Genomic DNA, 21,662 nt, shown 5'->3' on the forward strand with positions numbered 1-21,662 from the left:
GCGGGCAGTGGGCAGTGATTGCGTTTTGGGAAATGTGATGGGCAGAGGCTCTGTGCTAGCGACTTCCGTCAGGGCCCTGAAAGGGAAAAGCTAAGGGCCTTCCTGGAAAGGGAGGTCAGAAATTGGGTTTGTGCTGCTTGGGGCTGCCTCCCTGGCCCCTCCCACAAGACGGTAAAAACAGCCACTCTGCAGCTCAGAAAAAAACGGGTTACTATTCCATTTTCTAAAGAACATGAAGTATGGAACGAAGGATTTAAGAATGTTTAAATTTAAAATAATTGAAGCACTTTTTCTTCATTTCCTCAGCTGTGCTTTTTGAAGCCCTTTCTGGGAGTAACATGGTAATTAAACGTGCATAGTTTTTCAGTTTGAAAGGAAATGCTTTCCACTTGGAAAAAGGCAGAAAAAGGCAGGTATCTGGATGGGGAATTTTGTCAAAGTGCAGCACAAGGGACAGATGATGCTTCAATACAGAAACTTTAATAGGTAAACATATTGTAATGTTACAGTGTGTGGGGGGGGGATACAAAGGGATAGGTGCCAGCACAACTCTCCCATTCAGTATTCTTCCCCTTCTTCAGCCTCAGCTTCCACGGAATCCACGCCCACCTCTTCATAATCTTTCTCCAGAGCTGCCAGGTCCTCCCGGGCCTCGGAGAACTCCCCTTCCTCCATGCCCTCCCCCACATACCAGTGCACAAAGGCTCGCTTTGCATACATGAGATCGAACTTATGGTCCAGGCGGGCCCAGGCCTCGGCGATGGCGGTGGTGTTGCTCAGCATGCACACAGCCCGCTGCACCTTGGCCAGGTCTCCTCCAGGGACGACGGTGGGGGGCTGGTAGTTGATGCCCACCTGCCAGAGAAGGAGAAAATAGAGTGAAATTTGTATTGTGGCCTCAGAAATGGTAGCTTGTTTTTCAAAACTGGAGCTGTGGGCCCAGGTTAAATGAAGCCCTGTAGAAACTGGTACATTAGTTTTTGGCAATATCTGTCAACAGTTAATATCCTTTAACTGTTTACTTCTTTATAAATTTCTTTTGACTGGTGTTAGAGGCAGGGCGCAAGAGAGAAACATTAATTTATTGTTCCACTTATCTATGTATTTCATTGACTGGGGATTGAACCTACAACCTTGGCATATAGGGACTCTGCTCTAACCTACTTAGCTATCTGGCCAGGGCTAATCGTATACTTTCACTGTTTGGATTTACTCACACAAGAACACAAAGCTACATGTATAAAGACTTCTCTGTATTTAATTTAAAGCACTGTTTGTAATGGCAAAATTGGAAACAAATGTCCATCATTTGTTACACGCCCATGTAGTAAAACACTATATATGATTATGAAAAAGAATGATAAATCTGTCCTGGCATATAAATATATCCAAGGTATATCCAAGGTATATTGTATTGTATATTTGGTAAAAAGAAAAGCAAGTTGAATGCTTAGAAATACCTATAGAGTAATAAATAGACTAGCAGGGGACCTCAAACTGCGGCCCGCCGAAAACATTTATCCGGCCCGCCGGGTGTTTTTGCCGCCGCTGTGTGCATAGGAATTTGTTCTTAGTTTTTTTTTAAACTATAGTCCGGCCCTCCAACGGTCTGAGGGACAGTGAACTGGCCGCCTGTTTAAAAAGTTTGAGGACCCCTGGACTAGAGGTTTGGACAAGTTAGGGAACATAATGCTGGAGGAAGACAAATGCCTGGGAATGTGCTGAGGTGGTCACCTATCTCTGCCCTGGTGAGTAGATAGTAGTTAGCGGCAGCCAGGCACACCGTTCTCTGTAAGAGTTGGGGAGGGCAGGGTAAAGGGCACAGGGGGTTCTGACCCTGATCAAGGGGCCCCATGGCTCTAAGGCTAGGGCCAATCGGCCCCTCCTAGTGGGAGTGCTGCCAGCTTCCGGTTCTCTCTGGCCACCTGTGTGCAGCAAGTTGAGTCCGTCACCTACGTGAAAAGAATGTGCATTCTTTGCCCATGTTGCTAGGCTCTTCCTGTGAACCTCCCCCATATAGCAAGAGGCATAATACACATTGAATATGCACAGAACATTGCTGTAAGGACAAAGCCCTGGGGAAGGAGAAGACAACTTTAGTCTTTCAGCATTCTTGTTTTAATATTTTCCCACATATGTGTGTTTCTATAATTAAAACTAAACATATTTAAACATGGATGATTCCTTGAAAACACCATATCCCTAAACAAATGGTTGTTAAAGAACATGGGAATTCACATGGTCCATCTGAGGTTGGACTGTCTTCCCTGGGTACAGAAGAAGCTTTGACTTCCTGCACCTCCTCACAGACCAGCCTCCCTACTGGTTCACAGGAGCCAGAGACTCAGCTAGGAGATGAACGTGGGCACAGGGCACAGCAACTCCCACAATGCCTCCCAGCTGAGGCTGGCTTAGATGTCCTTACTTTCCAAAGGACACAGTGACTGAAAGAAACTTTCCTCCACTCAAGAACTTGGAATGCAAGGTTTCAACATATACCTAAAACCTCTACGGTCTGCAAACCTATTTAAGACTTAATGATTTTTTTTTTGCATGAATCACTTAAAATTTACTTCCTCAAAGACAATCTGTGTCAGTGTCTTAAGTGGGGCTGACAGAGGGCTAGATACCTTCAATAATGTGGGTAGTCAGTGGCAAGTTACAACTATTCCAAATGGGAACAAGATGACATATATTTCTGCTACTTATGATTTTCAGTCTGGCATGACCCTGGACCTTGCAATTCCCAAAATGAGGGCTTACAAATGTGGGGGTCTACAGCTTTACCTAATGCAGAAACCAATTGTGAATGAGGACTTAAATACCTACATTTCTATTACAAAAATTTTACTATTAAAATTTTTTTTAATCATTTCAAGGTCAACCTACATTTCCCATACTAAATCCACCATCCTAATGGGAACAACGATCCTTCAGAAATTTTCCTGTTCTGTTAAAAAGGTACACTAATTGATGACCAAGAGCCCAGCGGCCATGGAACGGGGTATTCTCCACAAGGGCAGCCTCCTATCGCAGGGTCTGCTGCATGCTGAAAGGTAAACCCACTCGTTACCACCCAGTCCTACCTTAAATCCCGTTGGGCACCAATCCACAAACTGGATGGTGCGCTTGGTCTTGATGGTGGCAATGGCCGCGTTGACATCTTTCGGGACCACGTCCCCCCGGTACAACATGCAGCAGGCCATGTACTTGCCATGGCGAGGGTCACACTTGACCATCTGGTTGGCAGGCTCAAAGCAGGCGTTGGTGATCTCAGCCACGGACAGCTGCTCATGGTAGGCCTTCTCAGCTGAGATGACTGGGGCGTAGGTGGCCAGGGGGAAGTGGATGCGGGGGTACGGGACCAGGTTGGTCTGGAATTCCGTCAAGTCCACGTTCAGGGCCCCATCAAAGCGCAGGGAGGCCGTGATGGAGGACACGATCTGCCCAATCAGACGATTGAGGTTGGTGTACGTGGGCCGCTCAATGTCCAGGTTGCGCCGACATATGTCATAGATGGCTTCGTTGTCCACCATGAAGGCACAGTCGGAATGCTCCAGGGTCGTGTGGGTGGTCAGGATGGAGTTGTAGGGCTCCACCACGGCCGTGGACACCTGGGGGGCTGGGTAAATGGCAAACTCTAGCTTGGACTTCTTGCCGTAGTCAACCGAGAGCCGTTCCATAAGCAGAGATGCAAACCCAGAGCCGGTGCCGCCCCCGAAGCTGTGGAAGATGAGGAAGCCCTGCAGCCCCGTGCACAGATCCGCCTGAGAGAAAGCAGAGACCGTGAGCAATGCCTTTCGAAGCCACACCGCCAACCTCCCACAAGCCTAGGTCACTTCTGACTCCACAAGGTTACATGGATCCCAGTCACCCCAGGTCACATGCATTCCACGGAAGGGGAGGCAAAGCAGACACAGAGATGTACGGATGGAGGCACTGCAGCCACACCAGGAAGGAGGACCACGGGTTCATGATTCTGCCTTGGGTTTTGCCAAAACGACCCTGGAAGGCTTCCCAGCACCTTCTTACCAACTTGCGGATCCGGTCCAGGACCAGGTCAACAATCTCCTTGCCGATGGTGTAATGGCCTCTGGCGTAATTATTGGCTGCGTCTTCCTTCCCGGTGATCAGTTGCTCAGGGTGGAAGAGCTGCCTGTAGGTCCCTGTGCGCACTTCATCTACAAAGAGGACACATGTGCCATGGCCTTTAAGGATGATTGTTAACTCACCAGCATGGACAGATGTGGGGACCGTTCAATTCTACCAAGCACGTGCTGTTCCTGGTAGGTCAACAGCATCAGTGTATCACAGGGAGGCCCTACGTAATACACAGAGCACACCTGCAATCCATGGCTCTAGGGAGGTAAACTCAACTCACGGCACAAATACCAGCTTGACTAGTTCCCAAAGAAGAGAGCAGAGCGCTCACCCCTGCACACAAGACTACATGTGCATATTTCTTTCACACCAAATGGTATAATTTTAAAAATGGTTCATACTGGACAGTCACTAGGTCCGTGTGCTTTTTGCCAGGCAGTCCTATCGGGGCACCTGTGTGGCCTGGTCTCAGACTTTAGGGTGACATCTGTCATCTCTGGGTGACCACTGACAGGTCTGCCTTTGCAGCTCTCCTCAGGCTTCTAATCTGGAGGGACCCAATGAATGTTCTCTACTTCCCTTTCTATGTCTGAGACGCAGGTTAAGACTCTTGTGCACCAGCTGAGAGAGTGCACAGCATTAAGGAAGAATGAGTGCCGAGTGCCCTGCAGGCAGGATCTACAGCTGCCTGGGCTGAGGCATCACGAACGAATGAATCTGTGATAAGCCCAGCTTACTCCTGGCAAAGCCTTTCCTGTATGTTAGGTTTTTCTAAATCAGGAGCCCAAGCCCCACACTTCAAGCACAAACCTTTCAGTTTCTCGCCTAACATGGTCACGGCTTCCCTGTGTGTCCATCCATCCTTTCTGCAGAGGAATTCCAAGGAGAACCCTTGGGGATTAACTAGGCTCTCTCAGCCGCCCTGCTTGCCCGAGTACCTACCAACCACGGTGGGCTCCAGGTCCACAAACACTGCTCTGGGCACATGCTTGCCAGCCCCAGTCTCGCTGAAGAACGTGTTGAACGAGTCGTCCCCACCGCCAATGGTTTTGTCACTCGGCATTTGCCCGTCAGGCTGAATGCCATGTTCAAGGCAGTATAATTCCCAGCAGGCATTGCCGATCTGGACACCGGCCTGTCCCACGTGGATAGAAATGCACTCGCGCTGGGAAACAGAACATAAATGTGAGACCCGTTCGTTTTCCAGACAATTGTCACTGTATGGCATGAAAATATATACGCGTTTCAATGTCTAAGGCTTTCTCAAATGTTATATTCTCCGAGGTTTGTGTGATCCACTTATCCCTGTGAAAACTGAGGTGCTAAACCACTTAGCTAAGTGCTAAAGTTAGTCCCAGAACCTACTTGTCAAAATTAATGCTATTAAATCTCTACCCTGTGTACTGGGACAAAATGGAAAGTACATATAAAGTCCTTGTGCACACACCGAAATACAGCTGTATTGAGAAAAAGCACTTGTGTATTTGAGTTGCCAACTGTAAACTAGCTGCTTTTTTCACGGCCTGCTGTTTGTATTGGAAAGAAATAACAAACTGGCTGTTCAGACTTGGATATCTGTGATTTATGTGACCGTCTTGCCTGAAAGTAATAAACATTTTTACAGTCCTTAGTTTTAATTTCTAATGGGACAAGTGCAGGGAGGTTCCGAGGCCAGGAAGTTTGGGAATCGCCCTCCAGTCTTCAGGAACTCGGCGCTGTGGTTTGTCCTCTCAGAGACCGAGGAGTCCAGGCCCCCCCACAACCCAGCTGCCGCCCCGGCTCTTTAAGGCAGTTTCCGGGGATCTACCCGCTCCTCGCCGACCCCCCTCCCACGCTGGCTGGAGGTCACCGCCGCCCTCTGGGCGCACAAACTCAGAATGAGCCCGCGTCCTCGTCCTCCTGTGCCGTCCAGGGGCCTCCGGGCCTCGTGGTGCCTCTGGGCTGGCTCTTCGCTGGCCTCCCAGGCCCCTCTCCCCGCCTGGGCCCGCTCCCGCCGCACCCCCGGCTCTCTCCGCGGGCCGCGGCCTCACGTGGCGGGCTTCGTCCACCCTCCCGCCTGGGAGCCTGCCTGTCCCCAGGGTCCTTCCAATGTGCGCCGGGCCTACGACGCCCCCGCCCAGCCCCAGGGCCTCACCATGGTGAGCTCTGCCGCTGCCGGACTCCGCTCCTCGACAGAAAAACGGTACCACAGCCCCCGCGCGCCCAACGGCCACCACCGCACGGCGCACGCTGCCCCTTATAGGCCCGCCAAGGCCCAGGCGGCCATTGGTCCGGGGCGCCTCAGGCGGGCCCAGGCCTAGGACCCAGCTTCTCATTGGCTGTCGCTCGAACTCCTGGAGTGTGGCACTTTCTGATTGGATGCGGGTTTGGCGGGAAGGCTGTGGGGGCGAGGAAGGCCGAGCGCGGTCGGGTGTTCGGGAGCCTTCTCCAACTTGAGGTTGGAGCCGCTGGGGCGCCCGCCTGGCCGGGGCACCGGATGTGACCCTGCACGGGAGCACCCGGCGGCATGCGAACGACTTGATGTCCCCCTGTGCGGTCAGCCCCTTGCCGGACACCTCAGGCCTTTGCCTCCCTGTTTCTTAGGCCTTTTGCAAACACCGCCACCTCCCAGAGGTATGGCCGACATCCACCCTAGGTCTGCACCCTCTCACTTTCCACCCCTTTCTGGTGCAGAAAGGCCTGTTCCGGCCAGCACCCTGAAATTGGGCGGGATTTTAATGAGGAATGGGTGTCCTGGGACAAGGGGGTGGGGCGGTGCCCATTGGGAGGACTTTGGAACAATGACTTGATTCTCCCATTCCGTAAAGATCGCCTAACCTCTCTTTAGGATCCAGTGTGTGGGGTTTTTTTTACTTCTGGGAAAAGTGGGGGCAGAGGGACCCAGGCTCATCGCCATAACGCAGCACTCTGTTCTGGCGCCAGCCTCACCCTTCACTTCTCCGTGAAGGAGCGTGGGGAGCCGGCCCCTGACATGGGACACGGCAGGTCAAGGAATTGGGCCGTTCCTGTAGGACTTGGGGAGCCTCCGAATCGTGCCATCAGGCCTGCCCTGGGGAGGGTGGCATCGGCAATAGGAGGAAGGAGGTGGAGGAGGGTCAGAGAACCAGGGAAACCAGGAGAAACCCGCCCTGCCTTTTCTCCCCATGAGAGGGAATCTTTCTGTCTCGTTTAGCTCGGGGCCGCCATGACAAAGTACACAGACTGCCGGCCGGCGCGGTCAGCGGTTGAAGGTCGACCTATGAACCAGGAGGTCACGGTTCGATTCTGGGGGGTTGCGGGCTCGATCCTCAGTGTGGGGCGTGCAGGAGGCAGCGGATCAGTGATTCTCATTGATGGTTCTGTCTCTCCCTCTCCCTTTTCCCCTGAAATGAATACAAATATATTTAAAAATAAAACCCGAACTCCTTTCTTTAAACAAACAAACAAACAAAAACCAAAACAAAATACCACAGACTGAGTGGCGTAAACAACAGGAATTATTTTCTCACAGTCCTGGATGCTGGAAGTCCCAGATCAAGGTCGGGGAGCATTGGGAGGGCTTGCTTTCTGGCTGGCAGTGTCTTACTGTGTCTTCACATGAGAGGACAGGGAAGAAAACAAGCTTTCTGATGCCTCTTCTTTTTTTAAAAAAAATATATTTTTATTTATTGATTTCAGAGAGGAAGGGAGAGGGAGAGATAGAAACATCAATGATGAGAGGGAATCATGGATCGGGCTGCCTCCTGCATGTCCCACACTGGGGATCAAGCCTGCAACCCGGGCCTGTGCCCTTGGCCAGAATCAAACCCAGGACCCTTCAGTCTGCAGGCTGAAGCTCTAACCACTGAGCAAAACCAGCTAGGGCCTGATGTCTCTTCTTATAAGGACACTAATCCTATTGGATCATAGCCCCACCATTACAACCTCATTTAACCTTAATTACCTCCTATCTCCAAATACGGTCACATTGGGGGTCAGGGCTTTTAAGATACGAATTGTGGGGAGGGTCATAATTCAAGATGTAGCACTCACTTTACTCAGGACGTCAAGCACACCATGCACACAACTGAATTGTAGCCTGTATCAGGTTGTGTTTTTAAGTACCATTTATTTTTCTGATTATGAAAATAACACATACTTAGAGTAGAAAGTGTGGAAATGCAAGAACATTAAAAACATTAAAATTTATAAACCTTCAGGCCTCCAGTTTTTAGTATATCCATGTAATTATGCAACTATTACCATAATTTCAGAATATTAAAAATATGTTTTTAAAATTTTTTAGAGAGGAAGGGAGAGAGGGAAACATCAATCCATTGCCTCCTGCACACACCCAACCCTGTATTGAACCCATAACTTTGGTATGTGCCTTAACCGGGAATTGAACCTGGGAACTTTTTGGTATACAGGACGATGCTCCAACCAATTGAGCCACACCGGACAGGGCAATTTTAGAACATTTTGTCATCCCAAATTTCACTCTTTTTTATTGCCTTTGTATGGATATACCACGTTTTATTTACCCATTCTTCAGTTGGTGAGCATTTGCCCTTTGCAGATATTAATAATGCTGCTGTGAACATTTGTGTACAAGTTTTTGTGTGGACATATGTTTTCATTTCTCTAGGACTGGATTTGCTGGGTCATATGGTAACTCCATGTTTAACCTTTTGCAGAACTGATTTTTTTTATCCTGATTTTCTTTCTTTTTTTTAAAATATATTTTATTAATTTTTTACAGAGAGGAAGGGAGAGAGATAGAGAGTCAGAAACATCGATCAGCTGCCTCCTGCACACCTCCCACTGGGGATGTGCCCGCAACCAAGGTACATGCCCTTGACCGGAATCGAACCTGGGACCTTTCAGTCCGCAGGCCGACGCTCTATCCACTGAGCCAAACCGGTTTCGGCTTATCCTGATTTTCTTACTTAATATGAATCTTGTGCATTTTCACAAATTGCTCACTGTACTTTGAGCACTTGGCTTTCCATGTTTGCAAAGTTCCAAATCTTAGAAACCAATCCCCTCTTATTTGGCATTTAAGTTATTTCCAATTTTCGTGATTATAAATAGCATTACTTCTGTAGAGCCGATTAGTTAGACCACCGGATCAAAGGACACAGGCAGTTAAGGCTCTCAGTGCCTATTGATAAATTGCCTTCCCAAAACGTTGTGACAGTCTGCATCATGGCAAGTTGAGTTTGGGAATGCCAGTTGCACACCGCCTTCTATTTTCATTGTCTCCCATGGTAAGTCCCCAGAGCAGAGACTTGTTTGGGCAACTTTGGCCCCATGCCCAGCTCAGTGCGCGGCACATAGTACAACTTCGCGTCACAGGAATGAGGGAGAACAACGGAAGGCCCCCGTTCGTGCAGTGGTTGGGGATGGAAAGGAGGATACAGGTGTCTTGAGTCATCGTGAAGGTCGGCTCCATGAGACTTACCACCTGGTTGACATGGTGACTCAGTGCAGACTCAAGTGGTAAGAACACATTGTGAGGCCGCACTCCACAGTCATTTAGGGGCCGACGCTGGTAGGGACGGTCTCCAGACTGCCAGTAACTCTTTTTTGTACTCCACTCTGCCGGCATCAGACCTTATGCAAAGCCCTGGAAGAATCGCCTTCACTGAGCTAGCGAGGGCCTCAAACTCTCTGTGCACCTGGATACCCTGAGGAGAAACCAAGGATACTGCGGGCTCTGGGCAGGACCCTGGGAGGGGGCAGTGCAGCTGGGGCAGTGGGCACCATGGGCAGCACCTCGGTGTCCCCTCTGCAAAATGGGGTGCTGGGTGTGGGCACTCAGGGGAGGTACAGTCACATGGGCCCCCACACCGCCCCCCATGGCGAGGCTCCTCCAGAGAGAGGAGCTGCCAGCTCTCGGCCAGCCAGAAGGGCAATCCGGGGAAACTGAGGCCCAGGCTGCTGCTGGAGCCTAAGAAACTTCTTGCTCCTGCCCCCAAGGGTACCCCACACCTCCACATGTGCTGTCCAGCCTGCTCAAATGGTAAGAACACATTGTGAGGCTGCACTCCACAGTCATTTAGGGGCAGACGCTGATAGGGACGGTCTCCAGACTGCCAGTAACTCTTTTTTGTACTCCACTCTGCCGGCATCAGTCTTTATGCAAAGCCCTGGAAGAATCGCCGTCACTGAGCTAGCGAGGTCCTCAAACTCTCTGTGCACCTGGATACCCTGAGGAGAAACCAAGGATCACTTTCTGAGAACTTGACTTTTTTACTCACACACACGAGGTCTTGAAGAAGCTCCTTAGGACAGCTTCTTCCCTATGGATGACAGTGGTATCACCCCCCAAACTGTTAAAATCAAGAAGAGAAGGGGCTCCAGGGAGGCTTCTAGGGACCTGCTCTGTTTGTTGAGCTGGGGGCTGATTATTAGACATACGCTGTTTGTGAAAATTCACTGAGCTCTGCCCTTAATCTATGTGTACTTTTCAGCATAAATGTTGCTTGTAGATAAAAAAAAATGAAAAACAGGGGCCGGGGAAAAGAGAGGGTCTGTCATCTCATTCTGTTTTCACAGTGATCCTGGTTGATAGATATTAGCCCCATTGCACATAAAGATGAGACTGAGTTCTGGGGCAGGTTTTATGAGAACTGTAAGGATTCAGAAGTATTTCCCTTAAAGCTGAGGATAAAATCTGAGTCAGATTAAACTAATGGTAACAGTTAAGGAATAGGAAAACAGAACATTGCACCTAGATTAGTGTTGGTCTCTAATTCAGGATCCAAGATCCCATATGATGGGCTCAGGACTTGGTTCCAGGCCTGTCTGATGGCAAATCCTGTTCTATTTTTATTATATAAAAGCTTCTGAAAATAAACATGCATTGCTTTAAATAAGCATGTACTTTGGCAGGGCAATTTTATATATCTTTCTATTTTTTAGAGTGATAGAGTCCAGTGCTGACGGGAATTCTCAGAGTAGAGGGAACATGGTCATGGCAAGCTCTTTTCTGGCTTTTGAGCCGAAGAGACCAGGCATTTAGGGGCAGAAGGAAAGAATAAGGATGTTCAAACCAGTTGTCCCAAGCCTGAAGGACTGAAACTGTAAAAACATATCTCTGGAAAGACTTTGATTCAAGTCTGGGCTTAAATAAATCAGGGTGGAATAAGCAGTGATTTGTGACGACTTTTAATAATTCATATTTGGGGATTCTCTCCTTAATGTTAATTGCCTTAGAAAAGAGTGACATTTGTTTTTATATTAAAAAAGGCAAAATTGAATGAAAACGGGTCCCGATTTCCCTCACAGCCACACAAATGAGTCTTCCAGCACCATGATTTGCCTGCAGGCAGTACAAGGAAGGTGGGGGAGGGGGCCGCCTTGCAGGTGCTGAACCCGCAAATCCAAATATTAGTGAGCAGTAAGCATTGTGCCTCTTGAGCCACTTACGCTCTCTTACCCCATGAAGAGCCCAGGCAGGGGTCGGAGGGGAGGCCACAGCAGTACCTGCAGTCAGGCCTGGGAGTGGAGCCAGAGTGGCATTATGATCTACTTTCAGGCCTGGTGTGGGATTGAGACTCAGCCACACCATGTATCCGGGCAGGGCCTCTATTTCTCTAGGCCCCACTTTCTTCCTCTAACTATACCTCAGGGCTGTGGGAGGCTCAGAGGTGAGGTTTATGAAAAGTTCTTACAGAGAAATCCAGCAGTTCCAGGGCAGACACTGGATTATCCCGGACAGACTTGAGGACACCCAGGCAGCCTTCACTTCGCATGGGATTCCTGGACATCTAAGAAATACACACAAAACTGAGAAAAGCTGACCTGGGAGGCCGGGAGAGCACCCCAAAAGGGAAGATTGGGGGTTCCGTGTCTCTGATGATGTGCCTCAGGATAGCCCTACTGTCTCAACTCACAAGGTGTCTCCATCAGACAGAACGCCCTGGGTGAGGCTTCAGGGCCAGGGAAGAGAGGAAATAGACACTGAGTACCTACCCAGTGCCTGGCTCTGCCACATGCCAAGATGCAGACACACAAGACACACTCCTGCCCTTAAAGAGCTCACCCACTGGGGGAGGAGAGGAAAAAGAAACATCATAGCCCTGACCAGTTTGGCTCAGTGGATAGAGCGTCGGCCTGCGGACTCAGGGGTCCCAGGTTCCATTCCGGTCAAGGGTATGTACCTTGGTTGCGGGCACATACCAAGTAGGAAGTACGCAGGAGGCAGCTGATCGATGTTTCTCATCGATGTTTCTAACTCTCTATCCCTCTCCCTTCCTCTCTGTAATAAAATATATTTTTTTAAAAAGAAACATCATAAAAATCATAAAAATGCAGTGTGATAAGTGCAATGAGAGTGAGTGTGAGCCAACTCTACCTGGGAGGTAAAGTGATCAAATAGCTGAGCTGAGCTTTACAGATGAGGTGGGTGGAGCTGGGCATTTCAGCAAGAAGAGCAACAGGGGCAAAGAGAAATAAGAAAATGCACAGAATGTCTGGAGAATTCTAAGGAGCTTAGGTGAGATAAGTACATTTCAAGGCAGGAGGGAGAGGCAGGTTGGCAGAGCCCATATCCTGGCTGCAAATGACACAATACTAAGCTTGACTTTATCCACCAGGGAACCTCTGCTGGGTTTAAAGCAGGGACAGAGGCATATTTCTGGTTTAGAAAGGTCACCTGGTAGCAGGTGGGAAGAAAGGGCTAGAGATGAGAAACCAGCAGGTCAACAAAACTCGAGGAGCAGGTAGCCTGAGAGCTCTTCAGGAGAAAGGAAGATGTGGGAAAGGGAGGGACAAGCTTCTGCCTGGATGAGAAGGAGCCCTCCCCCTCTACACACACCATGAGGCAACCTTTAGAGGGAGATAATGCATTCAGGTTGGACTCTGAGAACCCAATGTGCCTATGAAACATTGAGGGGACCATCCAGCAGGTGGAAATTTGGATCCAGAGCTTAGAGAGGTCTGGGTTCTAGAGCAGGAAAGGGGGAGGGCATGGGATGGGGTAGGGGGTGGGAGAGGAGTGAGCCTCAGGCTGGGGATGGGAGTGCTGCAGGGGGCTCCTCTGCCAGTTGAGGGAGTTGAGGGTCAGGCAAAGCTGGATGCCCCCCCGGAGCTGGTGGTACTATCCTCTGAGCACATGCTGTTGGCACAGTGGTTCTCATGGAGCTGCTCTATCCTCATTGCACCCTCGCTTCTCTGTCTTCTCAGCTGCTCCGTCCCCACTGGCAATCCTGGAGGAAGGAAACCCCTGCTGTGCACACAGGGCCTCAGGTAAGTCTGAGTAGTGGCAACAGTGCACCTGGGCTGATCCTGGGTTCTAGCAAGGCCAGAGGAAGAGCAGGGGAGAAGATGAAGGGGAAGCAAGGGTGCCTTAATCATCAGCAGCAGAGCAGCACTCTGGTGGGCTGAGAAGGAGAAAGGACAGCTGGGAGATGTGGTGATGCCACTGGGAGGGAAGGATGGAGCAGGGAGGAGTCTGAAGAAGCGCATGCACCAGGCTAGAGATGGGTGAGTGAGTGGCAAGGGGAAGACGTGGTAAAAGAGGAATGCAGGAGGCCCCCTCCCCCATCTGGGCTCTGGAACCTGTGTTCCCTGCTGCCACTGGGGTGGGCTTATGTGACAGGGGAAGCATCTGTGTGGACAGACGCAGGCAGGTCTGCTGGGGCCTCCCCATCAGCCTAGCACTCACAACAAGAATCCTCAGTGTCTGGTTGACCCGGAGGCCCAAGCCCAGGCTCCGGGCTCCCACCACAGAGATGCGGTTGTTGCTGCAACAGAAAAACATGTGCATTGTGCTATCTTCCGTGTAGCTGCACAGAGCCGGACTGTCCCAGGATCCAGCTGGCCCCTCTGGTGCATCCCCTAGGTAGGGTTTCAACCCCAGCCTCCACTCATGCTCCGGGGACCCTGAGCAGGGCAGGGTGTGAAAGCTGGATAGTGATCCTCCTTCGTTGGAGGCTCCTAGCATTCAGAGAGATCACCCAGCAGACATACTTGGAGAGGTTCTCTCCCTGCCCCCCAGCTGTTGCTCCTTGGCCCTCAGAGCTCAGCAGGTGTTCTCAGAGCTGGCCCCAGTACCTATCACCATGACGGCTGTTTCGGAAAACCACCCGGCTCCCTCCCCATGTCCTCTCCTCCTCCTTTTGCTGGACCTCAGCATGGCACTTTGTCTCCGGAGCCAGTCCCATTTCTTTCTGACTTCTCAGACCCCAGCTCTGGCCTCAAATGTCAGCATCTCTCATGGACTCCTCTGGCCTTGGCTCCTTACACGGGGAGGAAGGGAGGGAAGGACTACAGCAGACAGGCCCTGCTCAGTCTGCAGCTCCTGGGAGGGGCTCAGCCCTGGCAGCTCCAGCATGACCTGTTAGGCTTCTGTCCCTCTCTTTCCCTCTGGACTTGTGGTCCCTCCTCCGGTTACCTACCGAGGGCTGAGAGTCTGCCTGGGCGGGGAGGAGCAGCACACACTGCAGGCTCCCCGCCCCCCCCCCCCCCCCGCAACAGCCACGTGCTGAGGAGAGCATGCATGTGGACCCACTTATCAGAGTCAGCTCCTCTTCTGAAAGGGAGGAAAACTCACACAGAGCACCCAGCCCACATCAGGCTCTGCTGAGGAGACTTTTCATACACTTGCAATTCCCAGCCCCTGCCTGTGTGGTAGGAATTATGAGCCCAGAGTATAAGTGATGACCTTGAATGAGAGGATGGAGCTAGGTGCTCCTGGATTGTGGCTCAAGCCCATCATAGACTGTTGATCCGTTTGGGAATTGAAGTGGTGAACAGCAGCAAGATCACGGAGCCCCTGGTCCCTAGGGTGGCTATGGGCCCCGAGACTGTGACATGGGGGGCACCCCGTGCTCCTCACCTCATGTTGAGTTCCTCCAACACATTGTTGGTCCGAAGTGCCTCACCCACTGCAGAGGCTCCAGGGTCTCCAAAGCCATTGTATGAGATGTCCAGGACTCTCAGGAAGATGTTTGCCTGGGATACAAAAGAGCAAAGCCATGGGACCACAAGCGACAGTGGAGAAAGCCAGAGCCACAGCCTTCGAGCCCAGGACACCCAGGGTGCAGAGCACAGACTGAGAGCAGGACAGAGGTTCCAGGAAAGTCTCGGGGCTTGGATGATGGTGACCAGTAGAGCAGAACGACCGGAAGCACAGCATGGAGGGTGGGTGTGGGCGTGAATGCAGACCCCAGAGACGCAGTGAGCAGGCCCCACGCTTGCTTGGGGACCTCTTGAGGGCAGGCACCCCAAGGCACAGAGCAGCTCAGGGGCCTAGAGTTGGGTGAAACCTGCCCAGGGGGCTGTGATGGGGAGAAGGACAGGAGCTTGTGGGGATGCTGTGAAGACAGACCTGTCACCTTGTGGGGAAGGACCCCAGCTCAGCCCCTGTTAGAGCGCAAGACAGCAGCTGCCATTCCCTGAAGAGGACCCCCAAAAGATAGCTGACACAGAGGGCATTTCAGGCGTTTTGTTCCACCCTGGAAGAGACTGCAGCCACCCATTCCTCAGGCCTTTGGACCACAACCATGGGAGCAGGTGGCTTGTTAGAATGTGTGCTGGGATCTAAGCGTGTCACTCAAAGAGGCACCTGTGTGCATAGGGAGCATGTGTCCCCCACCATGGAGGGTCTATGATGTCTGGGGAAGGTGTGTAGTAATCAGCTGCGGATTCCTCAGTAAATGACGTGAGACTGGGCACAGTGTACTGAAGTCATAAAATGGGTCTGGAAAAATGAAAGACCCCCTAACAAAATATCCCTTAAGCTCTGCTTAAAAGGTCCAAGCCTCTTCTCTGAAGAGCTGCAATGATGGGGAGCTGCTCCCTGGGAGACCTGCCTTCAAGGGACAGGCTGGCTGTGGGGTGGGTGGGGGCCTCATACCCCCAGTCCTCTGGCAAAGGAGACAGCGCCTGGGCCTCGAAGATGATTCCAGCTCAGGTTAAGCTCGGTGAGTCCTGTGTTTTCTGCCAAGGCTGGTCCAAGCGTCTCCCCTTCCGAAACACCAAGACAGACCTTCTTATTCACTCTGTACGTCCCTTCAAAAAATGATCCTGATGCCCGCTGTGTGGCATGAGGATCACAGAGTTGAACCCAACATGGGCTTGCCCTGCCCCCAAGGTTTTCATATTTAAGGGGGGTGTGAGAAGTACAAATGAATGGGAAGGGAACTATTCTAAACTACAAACAGGAGGCATAGGAACAGAATGGGGGCTAATCCTATTTGTGGGGAGGTCAGGACAGTGAGGACAGAGGTGATAACCTTGAATGTCTGCACACATAGAGGAGAGCAGACAAGGAAAGACCAAATGTACACAGGGGGCATGGGGCACTGGTGGAAATGCACGCAGGCCTGGCACTGGGCAGGGTGAGGGGAAGCCAGTGAAATGAGGTAGGAGTGATGGGCAACTAAGAGGTGCTAAGAGGCCTTGAATGCTAGGCCAAGAGTCTTGGGCACTGCCCTATCATTGGTGAAGAGGCAGGGAGGGCTTTAAGAAGTGACAAGGCTGACCCTGGCCAGTTTAGCTCAGTGGATAGAGATCTGGCCTGCGGACCGAAGGGTCCTGAGTTCAAATTTGGTCAAGGGCATGTACCTCAGTTGCAGGCTCCTACCTTGCCTGGGCTCTGGTCAGAGTGTGTGCAGGAGGCAACCAATCAATGTGTTTCTCTCATATTGATGTTTCTCTCTGTCTTTCCCTCTCTTTTCCACTCTCTCTGAAAACCAATGGAAAAATATCCTCAGGTGAGGATTAAAACACACACACATACACACACACACACACACACACACAATAACAGCCTGGGGGGTGGTGACAAGGCTGGATTCCTTAGTGGGTGTAGGGAGTGGACTAGGGTTGGTGGGGGCAAATATGAGAGGGTGAGAGACTAGTTGAAAGCCTGATGCCATGGTCTAGGCTAGAGGTGACAAGACTGGCACAGTTGTAGTGGAGAGAAGGCGGTGGTGGTAGAGAAAGGAAATGGTGGAGGGCGGTGTGTAGAGTGAGAAACCCAAAAAGATATTTCGTATGTTAAGTGGACAGAAGCCCTAGCCACCCGCCCACCCCGCTCTTCACTCTGTGGACACTCAACCAGTCTGACCTCTTCTAGGTCTCAAAAGTGCCAGCACCAACTCCCCTCCTGGCTGTCCCCTGCGTGGAATTGTTGAGCTCCCTCTTCACCTGGCTAACAGCTCCTCATCCTTCTAACCTGAGCTCTTAGCATTAGAAAGCCTTTCCTACCCACTGGGCTGGGCCACCTTGGGCCTCGTGTTGACAGCTTTCATCCTTCCAGGCTCTCTGCCTAGTGTGTCTCCCTCATCAGCTTGGGAGTCCCACAGGGATCTTAATTTGACTCCCACAGGTCTAGTAAGGCTGGGTTGAAGAAATGCACAGATGAAAAAAGATGAACTGAGCAGAGCGCTCAGCCAGAACACTGGCCAGCAGACCCTGTAGCACCTTGGAGAGCAACTGAGAGACAGCAAAGACTCCCTGTACTATGTGTGCTGGGATTCCAGACCCCACCCAGGACTGGGTTTGACTCCTGCAGGTATGCGGGTTCTCAGATACGGTACTTTCCTCTTCTTCAGACACTTCCAGGGCTGGGAGAAGAGGGCGGTGGTCCCTCATGTTGTAGGGAAGCCCCTACTTTGTTGAACGGCTGGGGGGTGAGAATTTTCTTCTACACCCATGTATGAATTGACTTCTTGTAGTTCCAATGCGACCATTACCATGGGTCATGTGGGGAGACTGAGGCCCAAGCTCCTTCACCCCTCAAGGGAGTCAGATCCTTTCTCGGGGGAACAAATGACCCCACTATGTCTGTCCTCTTCCAAGCGGGGGACCCAGCTCCATATTTGTGTAGCCTTTGCAGGGCCTTAGCTTCCAGCCCCTCCATCCTGGCCACCTTTCTGGTGCAGGCCCAGAGGGATGCCTACCCAGAGGGATGCCTATATTTAGTTTGTTGAAAGTTTGTCACTGGCGTCTCACAATAATTTTCTTAGAAGGCAAACTGACATTCTGGCTGTTAAATTCTAGGGCTGTTTCTCACAGGCCAAGGCTGTGCCACCCCACTCACTCTAAGCAGCTTGAGACAGAGCAGTGATTCCCAAACTTTCTGGACCAGACAAATCTCCTGGTCTTCCAGTAAAGACACAGATGCATCCCCTCCCCTAAGTCTGGTTCAGCAGGTGCCCAGGGATCTGTATTCCTAACCCAGGGTCCCAGGGGATTCTTATAATTTATTGGAGTGGTTGGGGGCAGGCAGGTCAAATGCCATGTTCTGGGCAAAGCAGACAGCCCATGCAATGGCCCTGGAGCATGAGAGAAAGTAGTAAGGCCAAGGAATCTCACTGATGTCTTCCACAGCACTTAGAATAAAATCTTCATGCCTTTTGCCATGTTTTGTAGCCCTTCAGCCCCCTGTTGCCTCTCTATCCCACGGCCTAGCCACTCTCCCCTGGCTCACTGATGTCTGCCAGTCTGGGTAATAGGCCTGCATGTTTATTGTCCTTCTGCATGAAATGCTTTCCCTCTGACCTTTCCATGGCTGATTCCTCCCCACCCTGCTCATTTCAATTTAAATGTCATCTCTGCACAGAGGCCACCTCGGCCACCCCTCTAATGGGTGGTTCCCATTTTTCTCTAGAATCATGCCCTGTTTGTTTCTTTTGTAGCATCAATAATTATGGAGAGTTATCTTGTTAATATGTGTTCCTTGAGGCCAGGGCCTTTATTTTGTTCATGGCTAGATTCTTAGTGGCCCAATCAGCTCCCAACACATGTAGCAGCAAGCAGTGAGATATTCGTGGAGTGGATTAAGAGTCCTGTGTGGAAGGAGTGGGAAAGGGGCAGGTCTCTGTGGGACCTGAGGAGCAGGAGCCAGAGCATGGATGCTCAGATGGGTCCTGCCACCCTCCACCCACCTCTGCCCCAGGAAGAGGAGCTCAAGTGGCTCATGGTGGCCTTGGCCGGGTATTACCTGCTTGGTCATTTAGCTGGTTATAGCTCAGGTCCAGGGACTTCAGGCCCGTGTGGGCCAGCAGCAGTTCAGCGAGGTACTGGGCTGCCTGCTCCTCCAGGCTGTTCCCTGCCAGCTGTACCTTCTGTATGGCAGGGTTTGCCATGAGGGCAGCGCAGACGGCCTGGGCTCCCACCGCTCCCAGCTGGTTCTCCGACAGGTCCACATCTGGGGGTTGGCACCACTCCTGTCAGTGGAATTCAAAGCCAGGCGCCATCCTCCTCCACCCTATTTCATCCCCTAAACCTCCAGTGTGCTAGAGGTGGCAAAGGGGCTTTGTAGCCGTACTGTCGTCCAGGGAGTCGCTACGGCTGTGCATGGCGACTCCGGCACCTATCAGGTGGGTTTTCTCAGGCCCCAGGTAGCTTCCCTGCTGCCCATTCCTACCCCATGTGTCCATGAGCTTCTTTGTCAAGGAGCTAAAACCACCTACTTCCTGTTGCTATGGAGAATGCCTGTGGTGGAGATGTGGCCACCCTGTTGTCATTTGAGCCTGGTAGTAATACAGGCCCCCCCTCCCAGAAGCTCTCACTGCCATATTTCTGGGGACTGACAATTATTGTCTAAGTGGTCATGCTCAGAGCACCTATGTGGGCCAGACACTCATCACTTATGTGGGCCACATGCAGTTTCACTGATTCTCACCACATCTCCAAAGTCTAAGTGGTATTGTTGTGCCATTTCACAGATTGGAAATTGAGGCTCAACAAGGTTGAGCTTCTTGCCCAGGGTCACCCTTCTTATTAATGGCAGAGGCAGCATTTGGATCCAGTCCCACCAAACACCCACCCAACCCTCCCTCCTCTCACCCTGCCTAGCCCCTACCTGTGTGTCAAAGGACTCTCCCACCTGCGCTCAGGCACTGGGAGGCCACCACATGAAGAGTGTGCCGGCCAGGGGAGGAGGTGAGTGGGTGGCGTGGGGTTGGTCAGGAAAGGAGTGGCATCAGCTTTGGGTGAACCACAGAAGGTAACTCCACCCTTGTGATGAGGTCCCCTCCCCAGCAACACCAGCAGGTCCCAGGTGAGAAGCTCTGGGGGCAGGGTACACCCCTCAGAAAAGGGAGGACTCAAGCCTGCCCACCTACCACAGATGCTGCTGCTTTTGCTCAGGGCGTGCGCCAGGGCCTCTGCGCCGGCCCCACGGAGCCCGTTGTCCCGAAGGTCCAGCCGCTTGACATAGGGATTGGAGGATAGTGCAGGAGCCAGAGCCCGGGCCCCCTAGGACAGAGAGGGGCCTGAAAGGCCTGATCCTTCCCTGGGCTGAAGGCCCCAGACGTAGATAGCTGCTACCTTGGCTCATGTTTCCAGGGCTCAGCCCACTTGGTGCCTTCCAGCTGGAAGGCCCTCCCTTTTCCACATGCCCAGGGGACACCTGCTTCTCGTTCTAGGCTCCACCTAGATCCCACCTCCTGGAGCCTTTCCTGATTCCCCCCCTCCAGCAGGCTAGGTGCCCACTGCAGGCTCCCCAGCCCTGATTGAATTCTTTCAAAGCCCTGATCTCACCTGTCACCCACCTAGGTGGGACATGCCTGGGACAGGCTCAGGAAGGGGGCTACACCCAGGCTGCTGCCTCCCAGGTCCTGTCCCTACAAGCCTGGCCCCAAGGTCCCTCCAGGGCTACCTGGGGCCCCAGGCCACGGTGCCGCAGATTCAGCTCTGGGGCTCTCCCTTGGCGCAGAAAGCGGGAAACGGGCACGGCACCGTGGGCCCGGCAAGACCTCAGGTAGAGGGTGTCCTTGACCAGTTCTCTGAGCCCATGGGTGCCTAGTAGGAGACAGAGAGAAGAATGTGGATCCCTCTTCAGGCACAGCCAGCCACCTTCCAAGGGTTCCCCTGTCCTCTGTCACCGCCCAGCATTTCACTCTGCAGCGTGTTCTAATAGTGGAGCTTCTGATGCCCCAGGAGCACTGTAGGGAAGGCACAGGGAGTTGCCGCCACCGGCTATGCTGAAGGTGTCCCACGGAGGGATGAGCTCCCTGCTCTGCTGGACAAGGGCCCCTGTCCACTTGATCCCAGCCTGTCCCTCCCACTCCTGCCAAAGAAGCCCCAAAGGTGAGACCAGCCTAGCAGGCCCTGCCCAGAGGCACCTTCCGTCTCCAGGTTAGAGTCTGAATCTGTGTCTGAATCCTCAGCCTCCGGGACCCCTGCAGGACGCCCAGCCGCCGTAGCCGCCGCCACCTCTTTCTCCTGTTCTTCACTCTCCCCAGACTTCTCGCAGGGGCCCCTCATGGTTATATCCATTTTGCATTTGCGGGCACCGATGTCAGGACTACACACACCACATCATTAGCCAGGGAATCTGGGCGGACCCTCCGACCTCACCAACCAATTGCATGTGGTGTGCAGCGAACAGGCTTCTGTTGCAGCAAATAGAGACCGACGCAGTCACCCGGGCAACCTGGTGTTGTTGGTTGCTGCAGAAACCGCCTCTAGTCTGCTCTGAACTTGAGTCCGCTCTTAGCTAGGCGGACAAGACCTTGAGTGCAAGGGGGGTGGGGGGTGGGGGGCGCTTTGCGGGTGCTTCTTCTCCCTGCCATCTCACGCGGTTCCAGCATCGCCCCCCTTCCCACGGCTGGAGGAGGTTCCTGACTCTGGGCTGTTAG

The 21,662-nt window shown here is 52.1% G+C and overlaps 2 protein-coding genes across 2 annotated transcripts; both read right to left on the minus strand.

Moving 5' to 3' along the window:
- Positions 1-408: 408 nt before the first annotated feature.
- Positions 409-6,295, minus strand: LOC102420899 (tubulin alpha-3 chain). The gene is made up of 5 exons (XM_014465016.2): positions 6,236-6,295; positions 5,044-5,266; positions 4,033-4,181; positions 3,087-3,767; positions 409-855 (listed from the first exon to the last, which is right to left on the minus strand). The coding sequence occupies exons 1-5, from the start codon at positions 6,236-6,238 to the stop codon at positions 559-561; spliced, it is 1,353 nt and encodes a 450-aa protein (XP_014320502.1). The 5' UTR covers positions 6,239-6,295; the 3' UTR covers positions 409-558.
- Positions 6,296-9,593: 3,298 nt separating this feature from the next.
- On the minus strand, positions 9,594-21,288 carry LRRC74B (leucine rich repeat containing 74B). The gene is made up of 9 exons (XM_014465021.2): positions 21,147-21,288; positions 20,681-20,823; positions 20,145-20,277; positions 19,019-19,225; positions 15,926-16,035; positions 14,906-15,021; positions 13,733-13,811; positions 11,739-11,834; positions 9,594-9,749 (listed from the first exon to the last, which is right to left on the minus strand). Exons 1-9 carry the CDS (start codon positions 21,286-21,288, stop codon positions 9,594-9,596), a joined length of 1,182 nt encoding a protein of 393 aa, XP_014320507.2.
- Positions 21,289-21,662: the final 374 nt, after the last annotated feature.

This window comes from Myotis lucifugus, unplaced genomic scaffold (assembly GCF_000147115.1).
Source record: "Myotis lucifugus unplaced genomic scaffold, Myoluc2.0 scaffold_276, whole genome shotgun sequence".
Lineage (NCBI taxonomy): Eukaryota > Metazoa > Chordata > Mammalia > Chiroptera > Vespertilionidae > Myotis > Myotis lucifugus.

Bases quoted from the DNA above. Each gene is read 5' to 3' on its own strand.
- LOC102420899 (XM_014465016.2), bottom strand. The intron at 4,182-5,043 runs GTAGGTACTCGG...TCCTCTTTGTAG, and splicing joins CCTGGAGCCCACCGTGGTTG to ATGAAGTGCGCACAGGGACC. The intron at 3,768-4,032 runs GTAAGAAGGTGC...GCTTTCTCTCAG, and splicing joins TGGACCGGATCCGCAAGTTG to GCGGATCTGTGCACGGGGCT.
- LRRC74B (XM_014465021.2), bottom strand. From the start codon at position 21,288: ATGAGGGGCCCCTGCGAGAAGTCTGGGGAGAGTGAAGAACAGGAGAAA. The intron at 15,022-15,925 runs GTATGAGGCCCC...TTTGTATCCCAG, and splicing joins CCTTTGCCAGAGGACTGGGG to GCAAACATCTTCCTGAGAGT. The intron at 13,812-14,905 runs GTGAGGAGCACG...TTTCTGTTGCAG, and splicing joins TTGGAGGAACTCAACATGAG to CAACAACCGCATCTCTGTGG.